At 41.1% G+C, this 24028-nt stretch overlaps 2 protein-coding genes across 3 annotated transcripts; both read right to left on the reverse strand.

The window, feature by feature from the left end:
* LOC308104628 (uncharacterized protein) lies at positions 1-2559 on the reverse strand. 2 transcript variants are annotated; one of them, XM_080455081.1, is made up of 4 exons: positions 2458-2559; positions 1238-1338; positions 862-991; positions 1-637 (listed from the first exon to the last, which is right to left on the reverse strand). In XM_080455081.1, the coding sequence occupies exons 1-4, from the start codon at positions 2469-2471 to the stop codon at positions 355-357; spliced, it is 528 nt and encodes a 175-aa protein (XP_080311207.1). In that variant the 5' UTR covers positions 2472-2559; the 3' UTR covers positions 1-354. The 2 variants fall into 2 exon arrangements, with proteins under 2 accessions (XP_080311207.1, XP_080311208.1); XM_080455082.1 differs by lacking the exon at positions 2458-2559 and adding an exon at positions 2034-2073.
* A 382-nt stretch (positions 2560-2941) lies between these two features.
* On the reverse strand, positions 2942-22649 carry nploc4 (NPL4 homolog, ubiquitin recognition factor). Its single transcript, XM_080455954.1, has 17 exons — positions 22494-22649; positions 19268-19348; positions 16096-16205; positions 15599-15841; positions 15114-15162; positions 14892-14986; positions 14671-14794; positions 11995-12174; positions 11074-11160; positions 10426-10497; positions 10215-10341; positions 9341-9501; positions 8953-9024; positions 8334-8426; positions 7704-7820; positions 6565-6667; positions 2942-5410 (listed from the first exon to the last, which is right to left on the reverse strand). The coding sequence occupies exons 1-17, from the start codon at positions 22506-22508 to the stop codon at positions 5241-5243; spliced, it is 1899 nt and encodes a 632-aa protein (XP_080312080.1). The 5' UTR covers positions 22509-22649; the 3' UTR covers positions 2942-5240.
* Between the last annotated feature and the right edge of the window lie 1379 nt (positions 22650-24028).

Here is a 24028-nt window from a genome sequence, read left to right on the forward strand (position 1 = left end):
TTTTGGAATGTAACAAGCATTCTGAGGACATAGGCAATAAGGCACAATGAAGCAGTAGTGTTAGGAGAGTAGAGTTAGGCAGAAATGTCAATTTGGCCAAAAAAGTACTTAGGCAATTATGCTATGAGGCTAACGATATTGAGAAATGCAACATGAGATCAAATACTGTATGAAATAGGGTATTCAAGCTAAAAAATATATATTTACAATTACAACGTGTTCTTAAGAAATAGAACATACCCCACCCTGCTGAAGAAGAGAATATCAATAGGGCCTCATTCTTTGAGTGACAGAGTAAAGACAAAGTGATTCAGTTTGAGTGTATCAGAGATGAGATAATCTTCAGTTCACATCTCAAGCCTGAGAACCTCCCGGTTTCTTGATTCGACGGACTACAACCCTATTCCTCCTTCCCTGTGGTCTGTGACCCTCATCAGTAGGTGCAGCATTCTCCCCCCCTGGTAGCAGCCCTGGGGGTCTTGGTTCAGCCTTGGGTGGCGCAGGGCTTCTCCCGGCCCTCACATCATCCACGAAGGCCTCCACCCCCTCAAACTTGGTGGTCAGCTCGCCAAGGCGCTCCTTCAGCGCGTTGAACTCCTTGTACAGGTCTCCCAGGGCATCCGATAGCGGTTGAATCCTGGCATGTGGTACAGCACAAGGAAGGAAAACAAATAAGCATGGAAGGAAGTTTAATTGATGTAGTTTTTACTAATGAAAGAACCTGTAGTGGACCATTAAATTCTTAGAGAGAAAATGTGCGTTGGATGATGAGACAAAAGAAATAAAGTTAAATTAAACAATATTTAATAACAAATAAATAAACAACCGGTGATTAAGCAATAAAAGAGGACCTGCACTAACCTTCCATAGTCAGGCAACACAGTGCTATGGTCATGGAGGAGGAGGTCTTTAACCTGGGTCATTATGGCATATTTCCAGTTGTCTAAAACCAGGGTGAGGTTGGCACATCCTCTGGTGTTCACTTTCTCGGCTACAGAGGCAGGAAAAAAGGAAGAATTAACCATTCCACCCTACATATCCTTGCTATCAGGCAGAAACCCCATTTCTCCATGTTTCACATTCAGGTTTTTTGTAAATCAGCTATGTTCACCATTGTATTACTTTAATAATAATAAAAGGGGATTTTTTTTGGACATACAAGGTTTCCACCGAAAGCGACGATATGCAACAAATAAACAAAACATGCTGTAACTATCAATTTATGTGAAGTAGTCACCTTCAGTCCTATAGTCCCATTCTGAGTTTTGCTGTCTCCTCTGTTTCTGAGCAGCACACAGAGCCACCAGCAGGAGTGTCAGAGAAAGGGCAATCTTCATCCTTAAAAGCATATATTACATTCACATAACTGTATAAGGAATGTGTAGTCAAACTCATCTCAAACCCAAAGCCAGAAGTTTTAACATTGCTTGAAACAAACTTAATTTCATCTAAGGCTGCAACTACCGTATATGAATTATTTCCCTAGTGATTATTCTATTGATTCCTTTTTTGATTAATTGAATAATCGAGAAGCACGTTTGTTAAATAAAATAAATAAAACATATTTTTATATATCAATGAATCACAGAGGGAAAAAATCCTATAGATTTTGTATAACCTACTAATTCGATTAGACTGATCAACATTTAAGCCCTATTTTATACTTCATCATACACAGCTATTTGCTTTAGTATTATATATATAAATGGGTTCAGATCTGAGCCAATTCTCCTTCAGGAGGCACGTCTGAGTCTGCAGACGTAAAAACTGATGATTTTACACACACACACACACACACACATATATATATATATATATATATATATATATATATATATATATATATATATATATATATATATATATATATATATAAAAAGATTCAACAATTTAGTTTTTCCACCCAAAAAAAGATCTTATTGTATATCATTATTACAACGGATTCATTTGTATAACCGATTAAATCAATTAGTTGCACCCCTAATCTCATCTTTATTAATATATCAGTGGAACGATCAGAAGACATACTGTACCTGAGGATGCTGTCCTACAAATGTCCCACAATTCTGAAACCCCCCCAGTATTATCTACCCTCTTGACCAAAGGGGTGTGTCCTTACAATCTCCACACCCACAAAATGCACACCAGACGGCATGACTTCAATCAGAAAATACTCACCATGACCTGGTTTTAATGATCAATTCATGAAATAAATTGTTACCACCCCTTAATGATGTTTGTATCATTTGGTCCCCATTAACTTCATGTTTTGAGAATTGTTTCTGTAAAATGAATGCTTTGCTTAACACCGACAGCCAACACCTAAACCTAGCCCACGTTCAAAGAGTGGATGAAAGCTCAAGAGTACAAGTACAGATGTAGAGAGCAGAGCAGATAATATTACCATTTGACTCTCCTATGGGGCCCTATGAAACCGGTTTGATGTTGAACACTCACCTCCCCTTCAGCATTCCTGGCCTTCATCTGTTGTCCATCTGTAGTCCTGGTGAGAAGGTCCGGTGTCTGTAGCGATAAGTCTCACAACTGTCTCCTCACCCCTTGGGAAAGGAGGAAGCTTTAAAGTAGGTTGACATAAAAGCACAGGAAGGAACCTGTGAAGTTCTGACTGGATGGATCTCATAGTCATTTTTACAAGGCAGTAGAATCCTACAGTATAGCTATCTGAACGTCGGACGCTTTATGACTCCTCCAGTGGTATGAACATCAATGAGGTGCTCAAAATAGTGATCCTCTCCACAAGATTGCCAGGTGTAGAACAAGGGAAAAAAAACACTGTTAAAAAAACATCAAATCTAAATCAAATGAGCTTAGGTGACAAAAAAAATCTGCATATCAGCGTTTAATGGAATCCCAGCATCTCTGTGCACCAGTAATTAATCAATAATCACAAGCAAAAAAAATGAGGCAGGATATTTCTCAATTACAAGAATTATTTTTAAATTTTATTTCAAATCCAGGTCTACAGCATACAAGTTTCAGGGTCCCCAGTTAGCTCAGTGGATGGTGAGGACGTTCATTCCAAGAGCACGCATGCTCAGCAAACTGTTCCTGGATAAATAGTTAAAACAAAAAAAGAACCACTGTCATCCTTTTGCATGACATCAGATAATCGCTCTCAACAGCTCACACAGGGGGAGAATGATAGAAACAAAACTGAAAAATATATACTCACTTCTTCATTGGAATTAGTCAAGCTCAAGCACACCTCAACTCAGAAATCATCAGTCTAATATGCAGCCCATGACTACTCTGAAAGGGAAGATTTCCACAGTAACCTCCCCAACGTAGTGAAAAACTTCAAATGTACACGTTCAATGCCCTAAAGAATTTGGAACAGATGTTGGGAGTTGGGTTCAAATGTATTCCCATATACAATTACTATGTAAAATGTGACCCACCTATATTACCAACCTGTTGATATCTGTATTTGAGATACTTTGCATCTGTCTAAACACAATCCTTTGCATCTCAATATGCTTGCAGATGTTTGATGGACTCATGCTTACAGTACGTGTTTACTCATCCCATATCAAGCAACTTTCTTGTGATGATCATATTATGCTGGAGGTGTGCAACCAAAACTGACTGCCACACATGAAAAAAAGTTTTAAACACAACCAAAATATCCCAAAACAAGCATACTTATCAAAAATACTCTTCAAAACAACTTCCACTCTCCAGATGTTTAATGCTGATTGTTAATTGAGTGAACGATAGCCCTACAGTTGTTAGAACCCATTCCAAGTGGAACAGTGACAACTTTAGCTTGAAGAAAGGAGATATGAACTGGTGAAAAAAACATTCATAATTGAGTCAGCTGGAAAAGATCAGATAACTCCCACTGGAATGAGCTCAGGTCCTCGTTTTAGTGTATCAGGAGTAGTTATCCGAAAGCCAAACAAAACCAATTCTCATCTGAATCAGCTCACACCGGTATTTAAACCCACCACATCATATCAACTATCCTCCCCGACCAACTAATGTCCCTCTCTCCTCCAGGTCTACAACACATTGTACTGATGAGACATGTGCAATGTTCAGTTATCTTTCTCTCCCCATGGATGACCTGTGACCCAACATTCTGAGTGTCAAAGTCTTTGAAGGCTGAGTGATGGAATCCCATAGGGCCCCATTCACTATGGCTTGGCCCCCTTAGACTGCAGCCTGCAAAGAGAGTCAGAAGAGCCACTGCTGGAGAGGGGGACAGAGTGGCACCAGAGGAGCACCAGTTATTTCTACATAAGCAACCTCGTGGCTGATACAGTGAGTCTAGAAGGGCATGGCAATGTGTGGCGCCTATATCATTAGCAAAATAATAAAGCTAATAAAAAGTAGGCTACGTCTCAAAACCAGCTCTGTTCAACAAATCCAAAAAGCTCCAATTCCATCAAAACCAGGTGAATCTCAGAACATTCTGTAATTTAAATTTCTGGGCATGTTGCTTATAACATAACCTTTAAAAGTCTGGGATTTGAACTTTTTTTATGTTCTTTTTCTTACCATTTTCAAAATTAATCGGCTGTGAGGGACTGTGAAAGGAGACTGAGTTCTATAAAAAAAAAGAAAGAAGAAAAAACCTGACTGAGCAAACTCCACACTGAAGATCAAAAAAATCCAAACTATCGCTACAATTGGATAATAAAAAAAAAGTCTTAATTAAATAACAGTATCATTCCTCAAATGTATTATTTACACAACAGGTTTCCAGAATACATTGTGAAAGAGGGGCACTGATGTGAGAGAGAGAGAACATCCAAACACTTAAGTCTTTGCTGTTATCCTGAGTCACAGCAACATTTATTTGAGCCATGAGTGATTATTCTTTTTTTGGGGAAGGCAGGGTTGAGGGGTATGGGAAGAGGGAAAGGAGCCTTAGCCAAAGTGCTTTACCTAAAACGTACCCCACCACTCTCGGGAGCCACTGGAGAGGAATACAAGCACACGGTCATCAGTTTTACGTCATAGAATTTGGTGTAAACGAGTGCATTCCTTTTGCGCTTCTTTTTATACCCCTGAATCAGTCCGTGAGATGGAGAGGACAGAGAGGCTGAGTGATGTGGGACAGGGGCAGAAAGAGAGGAAACGACATCCAAATCTCACAGCTGGTCCCGATTCGACGATGGTGTGAGAAGAGTGGGGGCCGGGGCAGTGCTCGATACGATTGGAGGGATGAAGGAAGGGCTTCGGAAGCAGGGTAGAGAGGGGGGGGCATGGGGGCTTTAACCGCGGGGCAGGCTGCACATTTCGCAATGCTCTGTGCCAGGCTGATTCATAAAGGTGCAGTGGAGGCAGGACCACATGGCCGAGGAGGAGGCGGCGCCGGGGACAGACGGGCCGCCGCCCATGGCTCCGTACTCCAGAGAGCTTGATGGCTGTCCACCTACCGTGCCTGAAAGGACAAGACAGCAAGTACAAGTGCATTAGTACCAGGGTATCTGCAGATCAGCACTTTACATCAAAACGAGTCATTGTGAAATGTCATCGGTAATCCATATCAGTCTTAGCAATGTCAGGTTGATTTCAGGGTTTGTTTGAAGGGGGTAATTGGCAGCACCTTATTAACCTATGTTGACATATACAGAGTGTATATGCTTTTTTCCTTTAACACATTGGGTGCCAGAGGTTTATTAAAATATTATACGTTGAGTGCCAGGATTTTTAACCATTTTTTAACCTTTTTCAAGTAGTCACAAAATATTTTCAGTGATCACCGTCCTCACGGTGATCCCCTCATTACACACATAGAGGTCTCGTACAATCGGGGGATTTTTTTTTAAAACATTTGGTAATCCGTTCCATAGTTGCAGCCAGTTGAAAATAGTTAAATTAACATTGTAAAAAAAAAAAGTACACAGGCGCCGAGATACAGGTTTTTGAAGTCGTAAGTTAACCAGGAAGTGGATTGGAGTCTAAATCTTTGAAAAATGATATCTCCTGTTTGTTTTTTTTCTTTCAAAAACAGTATATATACGGTTTTGGCACTCAACAGCTGTATTTGAAAATAAGTATATATACGGTTTTGGCACTCAACAGCTGTATTTGAAAATAAGTATATATACGGTTTTGGCACCCAATGTGTTAATATCTGCATCTCCATCACTTCACTGCTTTTGAATCCATGTATCCTTTCTCTCTTATTCTGTAGCGCTTCAATCAGCTGCCCTTCCTACATCGTCTCTTTTTATCTGTCTGATAAAAAGATAAAAAGGTGAATATGAGGCGGTGGCAAATCTGAATTTCCGAAAACAAAAATGGTCTAAGGTTCTAAGCTATCTATAACATTTTAAAAGCAAACAAGTTAACTGAAATTCCCATTTCAGACTTCCTTAAACCTTTTATGGTGTTAATGTTGGCAACATTTAAGACTTTCATAACTGGTGGAATCCCTCATTAGTACTCTGGTTCTCAGCCCTGCTCCTTGGGATAAACGTGACCCATTGCATAGCATTGCATCACTGGGAAATCAGTCATACAGAATGTGGCAAGTGGCAGACTATAAAAGAGGCTTTATGGAAGTGTGGACTCTGTTCAATTGTGACTTACTGCACAGCTGCTCGATGGTGGCCCACTGCTCAGACTTCTTCCAAGTCTGGGCTAGTTCCTCGTTGGAGGTCTTCACTGCATCCAGCAGCAGACCAATGCTGTCCTGTAAACAAACAAACACTTGTGTAAGTATTTGTGATGAGGCCTATGAACGAGCCATTTTTAGACGGACCGATTTCTGTGCTGTACCCTGGTCCCCCTATTTAACTGTCCCTAATGTTTACATTGCCATACAAGCCGAGGAAGGGCTTGAAGCCAAAACGCGTCCGCGTGTGCTGTTGTCCGTGCATATGAATTAAAAGTACCAGAAGGACTTCGGAGTGCTGGTTATTGCTTTATTTACTGTAAACAAACACGCACAGATGATGTTTCAACATCATCCAAACTTTAAAAGATTTCATATTAATGTAGTTAACCACTTGAACCCCAGCATCCCTATTCTGGGGAGGAACATTTGCCAAAAATAGTCGATCTACGAGCTCACAACACGTTGTGAGCTTTTTTTTGGCAAAGAAATTCGGTGTAGTGGGAAGAAGAACGCACCAAGTATAGAGGAAATTCATGTTCGGTTTACTAAGTATAGAGGTTTAAGTGGTTAACACAGGTTGAGAGTTGAGACCATGCCAAACTTCTCCCTCATTACTAGCACCAATATATAAACTTGCCTTTCCTTTTGAGGCGTGGACTTTGTTAGCTAAATAACACCACTTGCAACTCATTCTGTGACTGTTAAAATAACATATTGTAATAATAAAGACATGCAATCAATACACTGTTAGTTTTACAACTTTAAGGCCAAGGAAAGAAAAAAGATTACATCATGATAAATGTTTTATTATGGCCATGGCAGGGGAACAAAGTCAAACACAGAAAATAACGTTAAATGAGCTTGATGCAATGACAGAAGTTTTTGATACTCTTGGAAGGCGGGTCAAAGGCCAATCTGAAACATAACCAGTGCATACATAGCGACTGAGGAAAATAATCTTGACAACTCTCCCCTAGTAACCATTTCCAGATTGGATAAATATGTGGCCATGATCTAATCCTTGAGCGGCATGACACACAAAACAACCAGAAACAGCGGGTGTCAACCTAGCCTGTGCATGTGGCTGTGAGGCACTGTGTGTTATACTTACACTCAGAGGCATGACCTCATTGGTGACCAAGAAGAGAAGCAGATGGAAGTCGGAGACGATATTCAGGAATACGGTGGAGGAGCACTGGGACAGGTATGCGGCTAAACTGTGGAAATCCTATATAAATGTAGACAGACACATGGTCAATATGGGATCGTTTCCGCTGACCCGAGGAGCACCAACTTCCATGAATGGTCACCTCTGATAGTCAGCGGTGACCGAGCATGTCAAAGAGTAAAACCGTGACTCTAGCTGAAAAATGCTTAAGATCACAGGGGAGAAATAGCAAACAAGACAAGAGCCTAATGCATAATAATCAACTGCATCGATTTGGAATGTGTATAATGAAATGTGTATTATAATCACACCATGCTCACATGCTTAAAAAAGCATTTGCAATACACACAGTGGACCCTTGTTTATCTGTACCGGTTTAGATTTGTAAAATCTAATTATGATGACAAAACCACATGCACTTGCTTTCTGAAAGACTCAGTACAGTCCAATGAGGAGAATCTACGAATGATAAAACAAGATGTCTTCCACATTGTCATTTTGTGTGCGAATCTTTGAGTAGGTGAAGTTCTATGGGGAAGGTTCTGTGTGTGTGTGTGTGTGTAACTTGGTTACTTGTGTCTCTCCCAGGATGTCGCGATTCTCGATGGGGAAGCGTTGTGTGGAGGAGAAGGTGAACTGTGGGTCCTTGGGGAAAGTGGTGGTAATCTGTGGCAGAAGAAAAATCCTGTTAATTAAGTGAATCGTTCATACAGTAAAGCCTGATTTATACTTAGTTTTGCACTAGTGTCGCGCACGGAAATGGCTCATCTACAATGACAAGCGACACATCATGTAACAAAGTATCAATCAGGCTTAAGTGACAACAAAGCATGAAGTAAGGCACCCGTAACAAAATCACCAAGGAAGGAATGCTGCTGAAAATAATCTATACACACTTTTCCTATTTGGAGAGATCTGCTGTGTGGGTTGTAGATAAACTAAATAATGTATAGCCCTTAATCACTGTTACAACAAAGGAAACAAATGAGACCCGCTGTCCTTTGATCCTCGAATCAGACTAGGAAAATCCAACCTCAAGCTGCCTTGCAAAAAATATGAAATAAAATCTTCCTCTGAACACACAATCAGAAAACTTAACTCTAGCTGTGCTTACCCTGCAAAAAACTATTATGCAATGAAATGAAATGAAATCTTCCTCCGAGCACAGAGTCAGAATTCATCTCATACTCACATCTATAATAAGATACTCCACAGGAAGAGGCCGAGCAAGAAAAGTGACATCATTTCCAAACTTGTCTTTGTCCTGTTGGGTGGAGACAAAAAAGGGTTAACTGCACATGCATAAATCTGAATGACAGGCAGTTAGGTACACGTTGATGGGAGGGCTATTTACAGTCAGTATACAACTGGTTTAAAGGTTTACACATTTTCTACAAGCTCACAACACGCCCCAATGTGACACACTTTTTATTGTGCTTTTTATTAGCTATTTTCGCTATTTATCACATGAAGAAGTATATAGGGCTTAAGTGGTTAACTCAGGGGTGACCAAGAAGGTCCTCTGTGGAACAGACTGCTATAACCAGCCATCAAGTCAGCTTATTATGACTCAAGATTACCTTGAAGAAGACATCTGGTACATACTGCTCTGGACTGGACTCTTTAGCGTAGCCGAGCTCTGGAGCATCTCTGCAGGGCAGTAAACATTCATCTCTCACCAGAGCCATGCATTGGTTGGATACCTGGTAGCCTTCAAAGTGTACCTGGTTGTCTGGACCGCCTGCAGACAGGACATAACGGTTGAGAAATGTACTAATTAAGTAATATTACATGAGGCACAGCTTGTGTCACACAAGTTCTCAGGGTCCCCACACATTTTTAGCAATGACTTTCCAAAACTTTTCCAAAACTTTTCCAGAATATTTAGCCCAATTTCCAGGCCTATATAACAATCATTCAGCGCAATAATGTGTCTCTTACTCCTATGTAGAATGCCCAAAGATAGGCAGTGTAGCAAAAATAAAGCATAGAATATAGAATAGTACAATTTCATAAAAAAATTCGTGCAAAATTAGGGCATAGCTCACTGGAGGACTCATTATGGCATCCGTATGACTTATTTTATTTAAATAATATATGCCATCACACAGCCCGTTCGGCGAAAAACTACTTATGTTACATATTTCGTGTAATGTTATACATGTTTATGAAAATGTTTTGTATTAACAAAATCAATAGCCAAAAACAATGCATAGCCAAATATTTTTCCAGGACCCTTGATAAATTCCAGGACCTTAGATCAATTCCCAAACTTTTCCAGTACTGGATTTTTTTTTTTTCAATTTCAAAATATTTCCAGGAATTTCATGACCGTGGGGACCCTGAGTTCTGTTAGTTATGAATTTATAGTGCCTGTTTGGTCAAAAAAGGATCAGATAAGGTTGAGCTGGTGTTGGCGTAAGAACAAGAGGACAAGAGCAAAGATCAACGTACCTGTTGCCAACACTGTAACGAATTTAGAGCCGAAATGCCCATCTCTGGAGAGCCTGCAGGGGTTCGACAGTTGATTCTGGAAGTATCCAGCCGTGATGCACTCCTCTGCACTAAGGTAGTACGAGTCCTACCCACAGGATGGACGACAAGCATGTCTCACCATGTGTTTTATCCAAACATGATGTGTGCGTGCAGTTGTATCCATGCTCACCTGGTTTCTACTGTAGCGGACAGTGCCTATCCTAGTATCCTCTGAGATCAGGTCCGAGAAAATCCACCCCACCTACATGCCACAGGAAGGCAAACAACACAGGAATTGAAAATCTATTGCACTATATTTCACACACTCGAATGCATAACAAAATCCATCAACTAACTATCCATACAACAATACATTAACAATATATCTAGTTGTTGAGCCATGATGTCATATCAAGGACATTCTGCATACATAGTTCTGTATGCAGAAGGTCTTAATCAAACAAAAACTTTTTCTTTTGGATTACAAAATTGCACAGTGTGTCTGTAGGGGGGGGATAACACATGTTGTATGAGCTTGAGACCTACATTGCCTGTAGAGCATATGGAAGTTCTTAAGAGCCACAACTGTGTGAAGTCTGAGGAATTCTGAGAATGTCTACATATTGAAAATAGCCGATCAACAAGCTCACAACACGTCGCAGAGCGACGTGTTGTGAGCTTGTAGATCTGCTATTTTCAGTGCGCAACATGCTTCCATAGAAGACATGCTGGCTTCTATGGAATCCAAACGACTGAAATCAGTCATGGCGACTGAGAACTTTAATCCATGGATAGTGTCATGGTCAAATACAGAGGACAGCAGGATAAGCAGTCCAACCTTGCACAGGCCCAGCTTGGCAGCGATCTCCTCCACAGCTGCAGCCTTGGGGTCCTCTAGCAATTCAAGGCTGTTCTGAGTGCCAGTCTGAAAAACAGCCAATGAGAGAGTAAAAGTGCTGAAACCGAACATACTGAAAAAACTGAAAAAAGTGACTGAATAGGATCAAGTTGAAAAGGTTATTAGAGGAGGTACTAAAAAAAAATTTAAGATGTTGACAAATACGACATATGCCTAAAATGGATATCAGTGGTTACCTGGTGTGCCTTGTGATTTTTTGACAACCATTTTTTGACCACATTCTATACCCTAAAGATATACATTTTATTTAGTATTGGTACATACAAATAAACATACTGAGTGATAAAACATGATACCGAGGCTACTTTGAATGGATATGAATACAGTTGTGCCGTAAGATTTTGACTTGCCCTTTGTTGTGCCTTGGGCACAAAAAGTTTGAAAACCACTGTGATAAACACCTTTCTATTGATAAGGATATCATTTCATTTGAATAGAACAAAAGATAGATTTTCGCCTCTAAAATATTTGTTTGATATTTGAAACAAACTGCTAAGTTTGTGTGAACTCAGCTATTTACTGCCCCAGTGTGGCTGAATACATTCACTACAACTTATCACTAAGCCTTTTGGCAGTCGCTGCTAAAAAGCCACTTTTGTCTGGTTACAAGTGCCTGCTTTATGCCAATTTTAAAAAACGTTTATTCACAACACATGATCATGAGGGGAAAGTAACGCCCGATTTATACTTAGTTGCATGCCGGTGTTACTCACCGAAAATAGCCGATCTACAAGGTCACAACGCATCACAGTCACAAGCCTGTAGAGCTATTTTCGGTGTGCAACACCCGCGCATGCAACAAAGAGTAACTCAGGCTTAACCTTTATACTTAACACTCACCTGTGGAGGCTCGTAGATGGCAGCCACTTCTGCTCTGATACCCAGAGGGATGTCTTTGTGCTCGGTGTACCTGCCGTACAGATAGCCCATCCTCTGGCTCCCCGTCTTCCTCCAGAAGTCCAGGAAGCGATCGGCGATGGTGTGGTTCTCAAACATGATGTTGTCCACATGTCTGTATTTCTGACACGATTACAGGAGAGACCAAAAATTAAATGACACTCTTAATTAGATCTGTGTCTCATCATCTTCCAGACGTGTCACAATTTAAACAGACCTTTATATACAGTATTTATTTTTGTACATTATGAAGTTGTACGTTTGTTTTCTATGAAATGAACTGTTGCAATGCATTATCACCACAAGGAGTCATATTTCGTTGCTTAGTCAAATCTTTCGCGTCCTCAATCAAAATGAACGTTCTTCCTAAATTTACTTTCAGTGTATTCCAGTGTTCATTCCAAAGTCATTTTTTACATCTCTAGACTCCACTATTTCATCATATATCTGGCAGAATAAGAGACCGCGAGTGAGTAGGATATTGCTGAAAAGGGCAAAGAGGGACGGAGGTATGGGGCTCCCCGACTTTCGCCATTACTACTGGGCTGCCAATGTTCGCTGTCTTGCCTTTTGGAATCATTTCTATTGTCAGCCTAATTGCCCAGAGTGGACATCTTTGGAGCTAGAATCGTGTAGGGATCTGTCGCTTCCGGCTCTCCTCGGTGCACCGCCTGACCGTCCGATGCCTGACTCTATAGTCAACCCGGTTGTGCGTCATACGTTGAGAGTGTGGGCCCAGTTCAGAAGAACCTATAATTATAGAGACTTCTCCCTAGTGAGTCCTGTTGCCTCTAACCATCTCTTTGTCCCATCACTGCAAGACTTGACATTTAACAACTGGCAGGGGAAGGGTATTAAATGGTTTAAAGATTTATTTGTAGATGGGCCTTTTGCCTCCTTTGATCAACTCTCAAAAAAGTACGACCTACCAAGGTCACATTTCTACAGATATTTGCAGGCCAGACATTACGTGCGCTCTGTGTTACCTGGCTTCCCCGAAAAGCCCAATATTAATCCTATCGATCAATTCCTTCTTTTTGACCCGATGGCCAAAGGCGCTATATCAACACTATATGACATAATCTCCAATTTGAGGCCTGCGCCCATGGTCAAGATAATAGCTGACTGGGAACATGATTTAGGGATCACGTTGTCCGCTGAAAATTGGGATTCTATTTTCTCCTCCATACATAAGTCCTCACTCTGTGCAAGGCATTGTTTAATTCAGTTTAAAATAGTTCACAGAGCTCACATGTCTAAGGCCAAACTTGCAAGTATATACCCTGACATAACCCCCACCTGCGACAAGTGCAACAATACTGACGCAACCCTCATCCACCAATACTGGTTGTGTGCGCAATTACAACCATTTTGGGAGGGTGTCTTCAATACCCTATCTACTATTTTACACCGAACTCTAGACCCAGACCCCCTAGTTGCGCTGTTTGGTACTGTTGGAGGGGAGGATCTCCCATTAACACGTACAGAGTGCCGTATGGTGGACTTCGCCCTGTTGCTCGCCAGACGCGCTGTTCTGCTCCGATGGAAGGATGCTGCCCCGCCCGTGCTCATTCAATGGCTTCGTGATATAATGTCTTGCCTTAAATTGGAGATGTTGCGATTCTCAATAGCCGGCTCTGAGAAAAAAATCTATAAGACCTGGGGTCCGTTCATGACTTTTTACCACAACACTAAGGCTGCATAGTGTGGCGTATGCCTGTTGCGACTGCAGCACACAGCAAACCTAAAATATATCTGCTTTTTTCCTATTCTATCTGCTCTGATTAATTTTCGTGCCTTTTTGTTTTTAATTTTCTCTTACAATTGTGCCTATAACTGTCCTGGGGATTAAGGGTGGGGGGAGGGTGGGATAGGGGAATGTAGTATATGTACATTTGTTTGTCTCTCTGTGATACGATATGAAAGAATGTATGTGCAGTATGCTTGCCCCTGGGCCTTGTACAAAAAAACGAATAAAAAGATCTTGAAAAGAAAATCTTTCGCGTCCGATGCTGACGTTGTGGGTGCCCTTTTGCGTACCATGTTGACACTATATCGATCATTTACTATTCTATACCTATCGCTATGAAACTGGAACAGCGCAGAGTCGGCAGAAGCAGGCTTCACATTGCTCGCCGTTGAAACTTCTCGCCACTCAGGAAAGCCTAACGGGGACTCAAGCCTGTTTCTGACGGCGAGCCTGACTTGTCAATTTTTTTTTTACAGCAAAAACGGGATGCTGTGTTTTTCTGCCTCAGGTGTATTATTTCAGACATTGTGGGGAATTCTATAATAGAAGTCTGTCAGCATCCTCTAGCATTTAACCCATTAAGACCTGAGGCGATTCTTTAAAAAAAATCTAAATCCTAACAGTTTTTTGAAAAAAATATAAAAAATATTTTTTTCACGATTTTTCAAAAATAGCAGATCTACAAGCTCGTAGCGCGCGGCACTCGGAAAAATCGTGAAATCTTTTTTTTAAATATTTTTATATATTTTTTTCAATATAGTACCTAGTGGCACTATATAATGCCTTGGGATGAGAATATGTTGACTTGAGGATTGAAACCTGAACTAACATCTGTGTGGCACGGCACCCACAACTTTATGGGCACATACTTGTCTGTTGAGGGTGATGGCACTGGGCTGGCACTTGGTGCAGACTCCCTCTGGCCATGGAGGGTGGCCCTCACAGCCTGACCTGATCTTACAGGTGATGTTCTCTAGAGCTGCAAACTTCCCTCTGTGTGTGAAAGAAGTATACGTGTGTAACTTTATATAGGACGCAAGATTATTTGTATTGCGGGAACACAAACAATGATATATACGGTGCTACGCACTTGTCAGATCCACCAGTTAACTTGCGGATGTAGGCATGGAATGACATGTGCTTGACTGGGGGGTCCAGGTGGTTCAGATAGTCCTCGTCGAAAGGCTGACCAGAGAAGACAAATCAGAGAACAGCCAAGGAAACAAAGCCTTGGCTTCAAGTGGAATTGGTACTGACACTGTGGTTTGTCAAGCAGGGAACAATAAAAAAATAAGCAGATCGATACACTTACCTCTAATGGTACACAGTGTAGACACTTTCCGAGAGCACCGTGTCGACACCTGCAACCAGGAAAACCTTGTTTGATTTGGCCAACAATTCCATGTGATACAAAAGATCCATGCCATGTTCCTGCTCACATCGCATGAGCATGATATTAGCTGTAACTACTGCTAAAGTCATTGTGATCACTACAAAAAAGGATGTTTTATACTCGCATAATAAGAGTCCGCACAGAGTATCAGCCGACAAAAAAAAATCTTTTTATGTCAGCCAACAACAAAAGGTATGAATTAGCCATAACCACTTAAGCCCCTATATCGTACGACGACAGCAAACAATAGCAATTCGATGCGGCTTGTAGATCTGACATTATCTTTATTTTGGAGGGGGAAATCTTTTCTTTTTTTTTTACTTTTAGCTATACTGACATTGCCCAAAATAGAGACACCAGGGTTAAAGTGGTTAAAGGCAGTATAGATATCTTATCTTTCTTACAGCAGTGGATCTTTGTTGCGGTAGATCTTGCCATCCTGCTTGGCCAGATACTGATCGATCTCATCTTCCTGGATCTGGGGCGCTGAGTGGGAGCGAGGCATCAGGGAGGAGGAGGACGAGGAGGATGAAGCAGATGAGGAGGTGGAGGGTAGCGATGAAGAGGAGTGAGGAGTTGCTGTGTCCATAACCTCTCCGGAAATCCCTGGGGAACCCGAGGGGAAAAGGTACAGCATATCGCCATGCCTGCAAAGGGGCGATAAAGAGAGAGCGCAGAGATATTTAAAAAAAAATAAGTTAGGAGTAACCTGGAAATTAAGATATTTTATACAATAGATTCCCTGATCTGAAAAATGTCCTCTTAGGCAAATTAATTCTCTGATATAAAATGCTGTTAAGAGACTGTATGTATAGATATATCTAGTTCAGGGTTCCTCATAACTATGCTGATCGTATATCACATGTCAACAGTCAATTCTGACAGGTTTGTGCCTACTTACTTAATCTTAAGTAGACTGAGGGTTTTGCTCTGGGATGGGATCTCGCCGGTCTTGTCCCGGTTCAGGTAAATGGAGAAACCGTTGGAATTGAAGCCGAACTCTTTGGCCACCTGAGAGAAGACAGCGTAATGTACCATTCAATGCCAGGCACACATTTGTCCACACCAAAAAAAACTGATGCATTCTACTCGCAATGCAATCTAATACATCTAAAGGTTGAGAGAGAGGTCAACAAAAGAATGTTGCCAGTCAGGTAAAGCTGGCTATGAAGGCAGAAATACCTTCTCATACTTAAAGTTTTCTTGGAATTGATTTAACCACATGAACCCTCGCGTCTAGATCTACAAGCTCACAACACATTGCGACACGCTGTATGAGCTTGTAGATGACCTATTTTCGGTGAAGAGATTCGGTGTAGAGGGAGGGGGGGGCAAGTGGGGGAACCCAGTCAATGAAGTATACAAAAATTATATTTAATTGGAATAGAATATGTAATCATCCATGGATAAGAGGGGTCTCTACTCTCTTCAATTTTTATCACTTTCTGATTTAAATGTATATTTTATGAATAACCTTCATTGCAATATAAATATGGTTAAACAATGGTTGTCAATGTTACATCAGGAGAAATGAAGGGTGGACATTTGGAAAAAAGCAAAGTTAAGAAATTATGTTCAATTCAAAGAGGACTATATCACTGAACCCTATGTTGCGAGAACAGAGGTCCCTCTGCACCCAGCTAGAATCTGGTGCATTACCTCTGGGATAGATATACTGGCATTACTGAGGAGCAGCGATTGTGTGTTCTTTGAGACCTGGGAGTTGTGGAGGATGAGTTTCATTTAGTTTTTCAGCAAAATCAGCATAAGAATCCAGATATATTTTTTGCAGGCTGCGTTTATAGGGTTTAAGAGGTTAAGCGGGTAAAAACCCCAACTTCTTTAAATGTGCACCAAGAAAAAACGAAAAAACTAAGAGAAATCAAAAAGTGTGTTGCGATTTATGTGAATAATTGGCCATGCAATTCTCAGTGGGTGCCACTGCCAATTAACTTGTCCAAGCATCTCATCAAACCACAGCTTCGCACCGGAGATGGTAGGCTGGTGAGAACAGCTCAGAAGGTCATTAAGGAGCGAGACAATCTAATAGCTATTAAAAGCCCCAGTCACAAAACGTATCCCATGGTACTTAAACATCATCACATCTCCTTATCAGACAAGATCTCATTCTGATGGCAAACATTATCAGTCTACAATTTACCATCTGCGTGTAATTACTTTGAAGACCCTCAGTGGGTTTTATTTGAAATGTAACATGTCACATGCTGTAGGTGCACGATGATGTACTATCAAGACATAGAGCTCTCAAATTCTGCCCGAACCCGACCCTATGTTTTTCTATGCTAATTAGTCGGGCCGGGCCGAGCCTCGGATTCCGTGAATCTAGTTTGTCGCCGTCTGACCTAGCCCGTGTTATTCAAGAAAAACAGGCGACAATGGCCAAAACTCAATCGAAAATCTGCGATCGAAAATAGCTGATCGAAAATCGGCTCAAGTGTCTAAAGTGTATTCATGATGACATCACTGGCGGGTGAAAAAGCCAATACAATGTCAAAGGTGTTGTGACAATTGACAATAGTCAATCTTCCACAGCTAGTATAAGGCCATCTGACAATTACTGTACCATGTACTGTAGAGCTGTTTAAACTGTGCACTGCACTCCCAACAAATTAGCTAGTAGTTCATGAAACTATGATTCTGAAACATTGCTCACATCACAGGTGATGTAGACCTTTTTTTTTTTTACAGAAGGTCTAAAAGAAAAGTTATGAGAGAGAGTTATGTGGATGCAACTACAGATGTAGCTACATGATGTGAGTAATTGTGTGTGGGTAAATGTAAATTACGTTAATGTTTGTTTTTTCCTATTTTTAACATTTCTTGTCATTTAGTTTTTTATCTGTTCATATATCATTTTTTGCATATTGAAAATAAAGGTTATCAAATTAAAGTCATAGTACACATAGACAGTAGAAATGCTAAATAGTAACACTAACATCTTGTGTTCATTTAACTCTGAGTTAAATTAACACTATGGAGTTTTACTGTGTATCACAAGATGGTGGGTGAAACTGTCTACTGTCAAATGTTATGATATGATGGAGCATTATTGTCAATTCCTCCCATTTTCTGTCTCAGTTGCAGAAAAACGCAGCCTGCAGGGCTCACAGAAAGTCTCACTTTGCACTTCTTGTAACTCACACTCTCTGCTCATCATGGGCTGCCTCAGTGGGGAAAGAAAATACTCCATTGATCAGCAGGCAGCACAGCCTGGCTTTAACCAGGATCCATGCATTTTTAATAAGGTGCTGCTGCAATACTCCACTGTTACCAGTCTAGTGGACTGTCATTCTATTTTAGGATTTCAAGTTGAACATCCAATGACGAGGGAATCCAACTTCCTTTTACATCGTTATTTTTGAGTACTCTCGTTTTCAACCCACACCGAAACAGAGCCGGGCCGGCCAATTACTTAAACATACATTATTCATACATTCATATAATCCAAATCCAATCTGATTAGCAAGGATGGGCCAGCAAAATGCAATGCAATTGTATTACACACAAAGCAACAGGAATATACTTTCATGGGTGCAGTGGGGTCGGTGCTGAGGATTGTACCAGTAGCAGGCACGCAGCTGCGGTGGGACTAAATTTAACTATGTTCAAAGCAGTGCCGTCTTCTCTAAGCATAAAGCTCCCCGTCAAGCCATGCATTCACAGTGGATGCCTCCTGTATGACAGTGGGCCATGGGGAAGCACTGCAGTACTATTGGTCTTTCCTGCAGAGCTTCATGCATAAATTAACACTGAGTAACACTGGCAAAACACAGTGATAATAAATACGTCTAAATTGTAACACTGGCTGTAGACAACTGCATTTCACATGATGCCAATGAGGGATCGAACCGGGAATCAGATTCCCAGACAACGCTCTACACCCTGAGTCATTGTTTACGGCTATATCGAGTTGTACCACAAGCACAAACGTGAATGCTGCAATGTGACTGATAAGACTGAAATACAGTTAATGTGTTTAGTTATGACAATTCCATTAGATGTGATCGTATTTGTGAGCAGTTGCTAAACTGCTGAATTTTCCCACACAGTACCTTCTTCAAGAAAGCAGCTGCAGTCTCCCTCTTAGTAGAGGGAATTTTCTTCATTCCATCTGGAGACTGTACCCGGATGATCTGAGTGAGAAAAACAAAACATTAACATCACAATCAAACTACTCTGTGGTCCATCAGTAGGATGACAGAATCTGAGGGATCATCATCAAACATTAGCTACTCGATCACATGGCGTTGCCATCCAGGATTGGGGGTACCGGACGAATAGGGGTATGTCTGACCCATTTTCCAATGTCGTATCGCACATTTGTTTTGACATTCTCCGACAGATTCCTATTTTCTGACATTGGGTGATAAAATAATATTCTGCTGAAAAAACTGTTTAAATCATGTTTTTGTCAGCCTGTTCAGAATTTCTTATAAAAAAACATGTAGTCTTCCTTGTACTTCCGTGTGACAAAACCCCAATTTAAAAAGTTTCATAGCGAATTATCAATTTACCACCCGGTTTTTAATACAGACATCCGTACGACCATATCAATAGCTTCGAAATTTCCCATATGACATTAGAAAATAGGTCAGAAATACCGCTATTTTCCCGGCACCCTGACCTGAATGGCAACGCTATGTGAGTCCCAAGCTACAGCAATGGGTGAGGTCACAGAGGGGACTAAAGATAACTGAATAGTCACACAGCTTCGAGAAGACAAAACTGACAAACATCTCTAACAACACCTGCCAGTCCAACCATCAACTCCTACTTGGTTTGACATACACAACTGCCACTCAAACAACTCCTACTGAGTTTGACAGACACCTGCCAGTCAAAATATCAACTACTTAGTTTGACAGACAACTGCTTGTCCAACTATCAACTACAAACTCCTACTTAGTTTGACTGTTACACCTGCCAGTCAAGCAACTCCAGTCTCCTACTTAATTTGCCAGACATACGACTCCCAGTCAAACAATCAGCTATTTATTTTGACAGACACCTGCCAGTCAAACAAACAATCAACTATTTAGTTTGACAGACACCTGCCAGTCAAACAAACTATCAACTATTTAGTTTGACAGACACCTACCAGTCAAACAATCAGCTGTTTAGTTAGACATACACCTACCAGTCAAACAATCAACTGTTTAGTTTGACATACACCTACCAGTCAAACAATCAACTGTTTAGTTTGACATACACCTACCAGTCAAACAATCAGCTGTTTAGTTAGACATACACCTACCAGTCAAACAATCAACTGTTTAGTTTGACATACACCTACCAGTCAAACAATCAACTGTTTAGTTTGACATACACCTACCAGTCAAACAATCAACTGTTTAGTTAGACATACACCTACCAGTCAAACAATCAACTGTTTAGTTAGACATACACCTACCAGTCAAACAATCAACTGTTTAGTTAGACATACACCTACCAGTCAAACAATCAGCTGTTTAGTTAGACATACACCTACCAGTCAAACAATCAACTGTTTAGTTTGACATACACCTACCAGTCAAACAATCAGCTGTTTAGTTAGACATACACCTACCAGTCAAACTATCAACTATTTAGTTTGACAGACACCTACCAGTCAAACAATCAGCTGTTTAGTTAGACATACACCTACCAGTCAAACAATCAACTGTTTAGTTAGACATACACCTACCAGTCAAACAATCAACTGTTTAGTTAGACATACACCTACCAGTCAAACAATCAGCTGTTTAGTTAGACATACACCTACCAGTCAAACAATCAACTGTTTAGTTAGACATACACCTACCAGTCAAACAATCAGCTGTTTAGTTAGACATACACCTACCAGTCAAACTATCAACTATTTAGTTTGACAGACACCTACCAGTCAAACAATCAGCTGTTTAGTTAGACATACACCTACCAGTCAAACAATCAGCTGTTTAGTTAGACATACACCTACCAGTCAAACAATCAGCTGTTTAGTTAGACATACACCTACCAGTCAAACAATCAACTGTTTAGTTAGACATACACCTACCAGTCAAACAATCAACTGTTTAGTTTGACATACACCTACCAGTCAAACAATCAACTCCAGTGATTTTGACAGACACCTGTCAGTCATATTTATCAACTGTCCTACCTAGTTTGACAGAAACCTGCCAGTTATACTATCAACTCCCATTCATTTTTGACAGACACCTGCCAGTCATATTATCAACTGTCCTACCATAGGTTGACAGACACCTGCCAGTCATACTATCAGCTGTCCTACCATAGTTTGACAGAGGTGTCAACAGTGCGACAGCCAGGGATGACAGTGCAAAACCATTGAGCATTCTCCTCTCAGCCTCAAGTTGCTTGGTTTGTTGTTTTAAAATCAATCCAGTGAACGTGGGTCCACACACTACGTTAGTACGGCTTATTCAAAGACAGTAGAAAATGCCTCTATTTCAACAACACACTACAAACAAATAAATACGCTTCTATGTTAAAAAAAAAAAAAAACATGAATAAAAATAAATAAATGACACAGAATCCCGTCAGAATGTAGGTAACGGACAGTGACATAACATTATATAGAATACTCTGCCACTGGTCTTCTTTACAAAGCTAATGTAAGCAGGCCTCAGTCATTCTACAGCTAACGATCAGTGTTGCCATGTCCGCTTATTATAAGCGACCTTGGGCTTGTTTTTCCTGTAAAGTTGCTAGTAAATATTGGTTGGTTGCGGGCTGCGGAATTTTGGCCTCGTTTCTAGAGTGTGGTTGCTTATTTTGGGCTTGTTTCCTAAACCAGTGGTTCTCAACACTTTCATGTCAAGGACCCCCAGATTAACATACCACCGATCACCCCCCCCCCCCCCCCATATTTTGTGCCAGGGACAGGGACCCCCATACACGATTTGCGTTGTTAAAATATTTCAAATCTTCCCCTTTTTCCACCCAAGATTTTATTTGAAAACAGCAGATCTACATTCTCATAAAGCGTCGAGGCGTTGTGGGCTTGTAGATTGGCTATTTTCAAATGGCCGATGTTTAAAGTGCTCATGTGGCCCATGACAGTCGCTTCTTTTGGGCTTTGTTTTCCTAGACCTGGTTGCTTGTTTCTCTCACAGAATCTGGCAACACTGCTTGCTAACGATGGAAGCTAACGTTAGCAACGTTAGCACGCCAAGCTAATTCTGCTGCCTCATCACTCCAGACTTCGGCTAATAAGCTAGCTCACAGTAGCACGACTCCAACCCCACAACCAGTTCCCCCACAACCTGCCGTACTTACGATGCTGTCTGCCATATTGGTCGGGCAATTGTTCCCGAATATGTGTCGTCGTTGTGTTACAAAAGAATAAGACTTAAGAATAAGACTTAAAAATGGAACGTTAACGTTACTGGCTGGATGGATAGTGTCAACGAAACTCCATCCCACACAACTCTAACACCGGGTGTCGCATGCATTAGCATCCGTCCTCCTCTCCCGTGCAGTGTTGCCATATTTTGTGAGAGAAATAAGCAACCAGAAAACAAGCCAAAAAGAAGCAACTTAGGCCACATGAGCACTTTAAACCTAATATGCATCGGCTGTTTGAAAATAGCCGATCTACAAGCTCACAACGCGTCGCACCGTGAGCTTGTAGATCTGCCATTTAAAAATTAAAATATATATATATTTTTAAGTGAAAATTGTGGAATATTTTCAAATCCACAATTTTCACTTTAAAAACAAATCTTGTACGGGGGTCTCTGGCACAAAATATTTTGTACCAGATTCATTCATTGATTGATGTACTTTATTTAGTAAGACATCAGTACATGGAAGAACAAATTCACAATACAAGGTCTACTAAACTGGAAGACTCATTAAGCACTGAGCTTGTTTAAGATGAGATCCCCATGCACACAAATCATGATGACATATAAGAGACAGACAGATATACACACTACTATATAGAATGTCATTCAATCAGCTTACAGGTTACTGGTATGAAGAGTGAAAAAAAATGTACAAGAGAAAAAAAGAAAAAGGGGGGGGGGGGTAGGTTAAGACTTAGACAGGGGCCATTTTCGAATTGCAGCCTCCTGAAGGTGTATCTTTATGGCAGTTTTGAAAGTGAGTAGGGTTTTACACTCCTTTACTCTTTTGGTAGGGCATTCCACATTTTTGATGAATAACATGAGAACGAGTTCATTCCCTTTGTTGAGCCAAATCTGGGTTGAACATGATGATTCGTGGAGCTGCCTCTGGTGTTGATGATCGTGGACATCATTAACATTTTGGAAGTATTTTGACAAATACAGGGGGATCCCAATGTTGTGGTGTATCTTGAAGACCAGGCCCATAGCAAGTTGCTGTACTCTGTCCTCAACCCTAAGCCATTAAATCCTAGCAAAATGAGCAGGGGTATGGGTTTTGTGATTGAGGCCAAGATATAGCCTTACTAGTTTGTTTTGGGATGTTTCGAGCCTTGTTTTTAAGGCCTTGGAGGTGTTGTGATACCATGAAGTGCATGCATAATCATAATAACCTTGTATGAGGGCCCCTGCAAGAATCTTCAGAGTATTCTTACTGACTAGACGTCCAATCCAGGGCCGGACTGGGACCAAAATTCAGCCCTGGCATTTTGGTCCGAACCGGCCCACCCCCCCCCCCCCCCCCCCCCCCGGGACGTTTTGTCAACGGGGGGGGGGGGGGGGGGCATTTTGTCAACGGGGGGGGGGAGTGTGTTTCACTGTTTGTTTCAGCCCAGCACCTGGGCTGCACATGAACTCTGCAGCCGCACTGAGGCCCCTGCTGGAAAGCATCCCAGCCCAAACATT

Source organism: Gymnoscopelus braueri (genome assembly GCF_963280865.1).
Source record: "Gymnoscopelus braueri genome assembly, chromosome: 17".
Classification (NCBI taxonomy): Eukaryota; Metazoa; Chordata; class Actinopteri; order Myctophiformes; family Myctophidae; genus Gymnoscopelus; species Gymnoscopelus braueri.

Excerpts from the sequence above, each read along its gene's own strand:
- LOC308104628 (XM_080455081.1), bottom strand. Across the intron at positions 992-1,237 it reads ATGGGACTATAGGACTGAAG|CCGAGAAAGTGAACACCAGA; the intron begins GTGACTACTTCA and ends CTGCCTCTGTAG. Across the intron at positions 638-861 it reads GTGTTGCCTGACTATGGAAG|GATTCAACCGCTATCGGATG; the intron begins GTTAGTGCAGGT and ends ACCACATGCCAG.
- nploc4 (XM_080455954.1), bottom strand. Across the intron at positions 16,206-19,267 it reads CAGCTGCTTTCTTGAAGAAG|GTGGCCAAAGAGTTCGGCTT; the intron begins GTACTGTGTGGG and ends GTCTTCTCTCAG. Across the intron at positions 10,498-11,073 it reads CCAAGCTGGGCCTGTGCAAG|GTGGGGTGGATTTTCTCGGA; the intron begins GTTGGACTGCTT and ends TGTGGCATGTAG.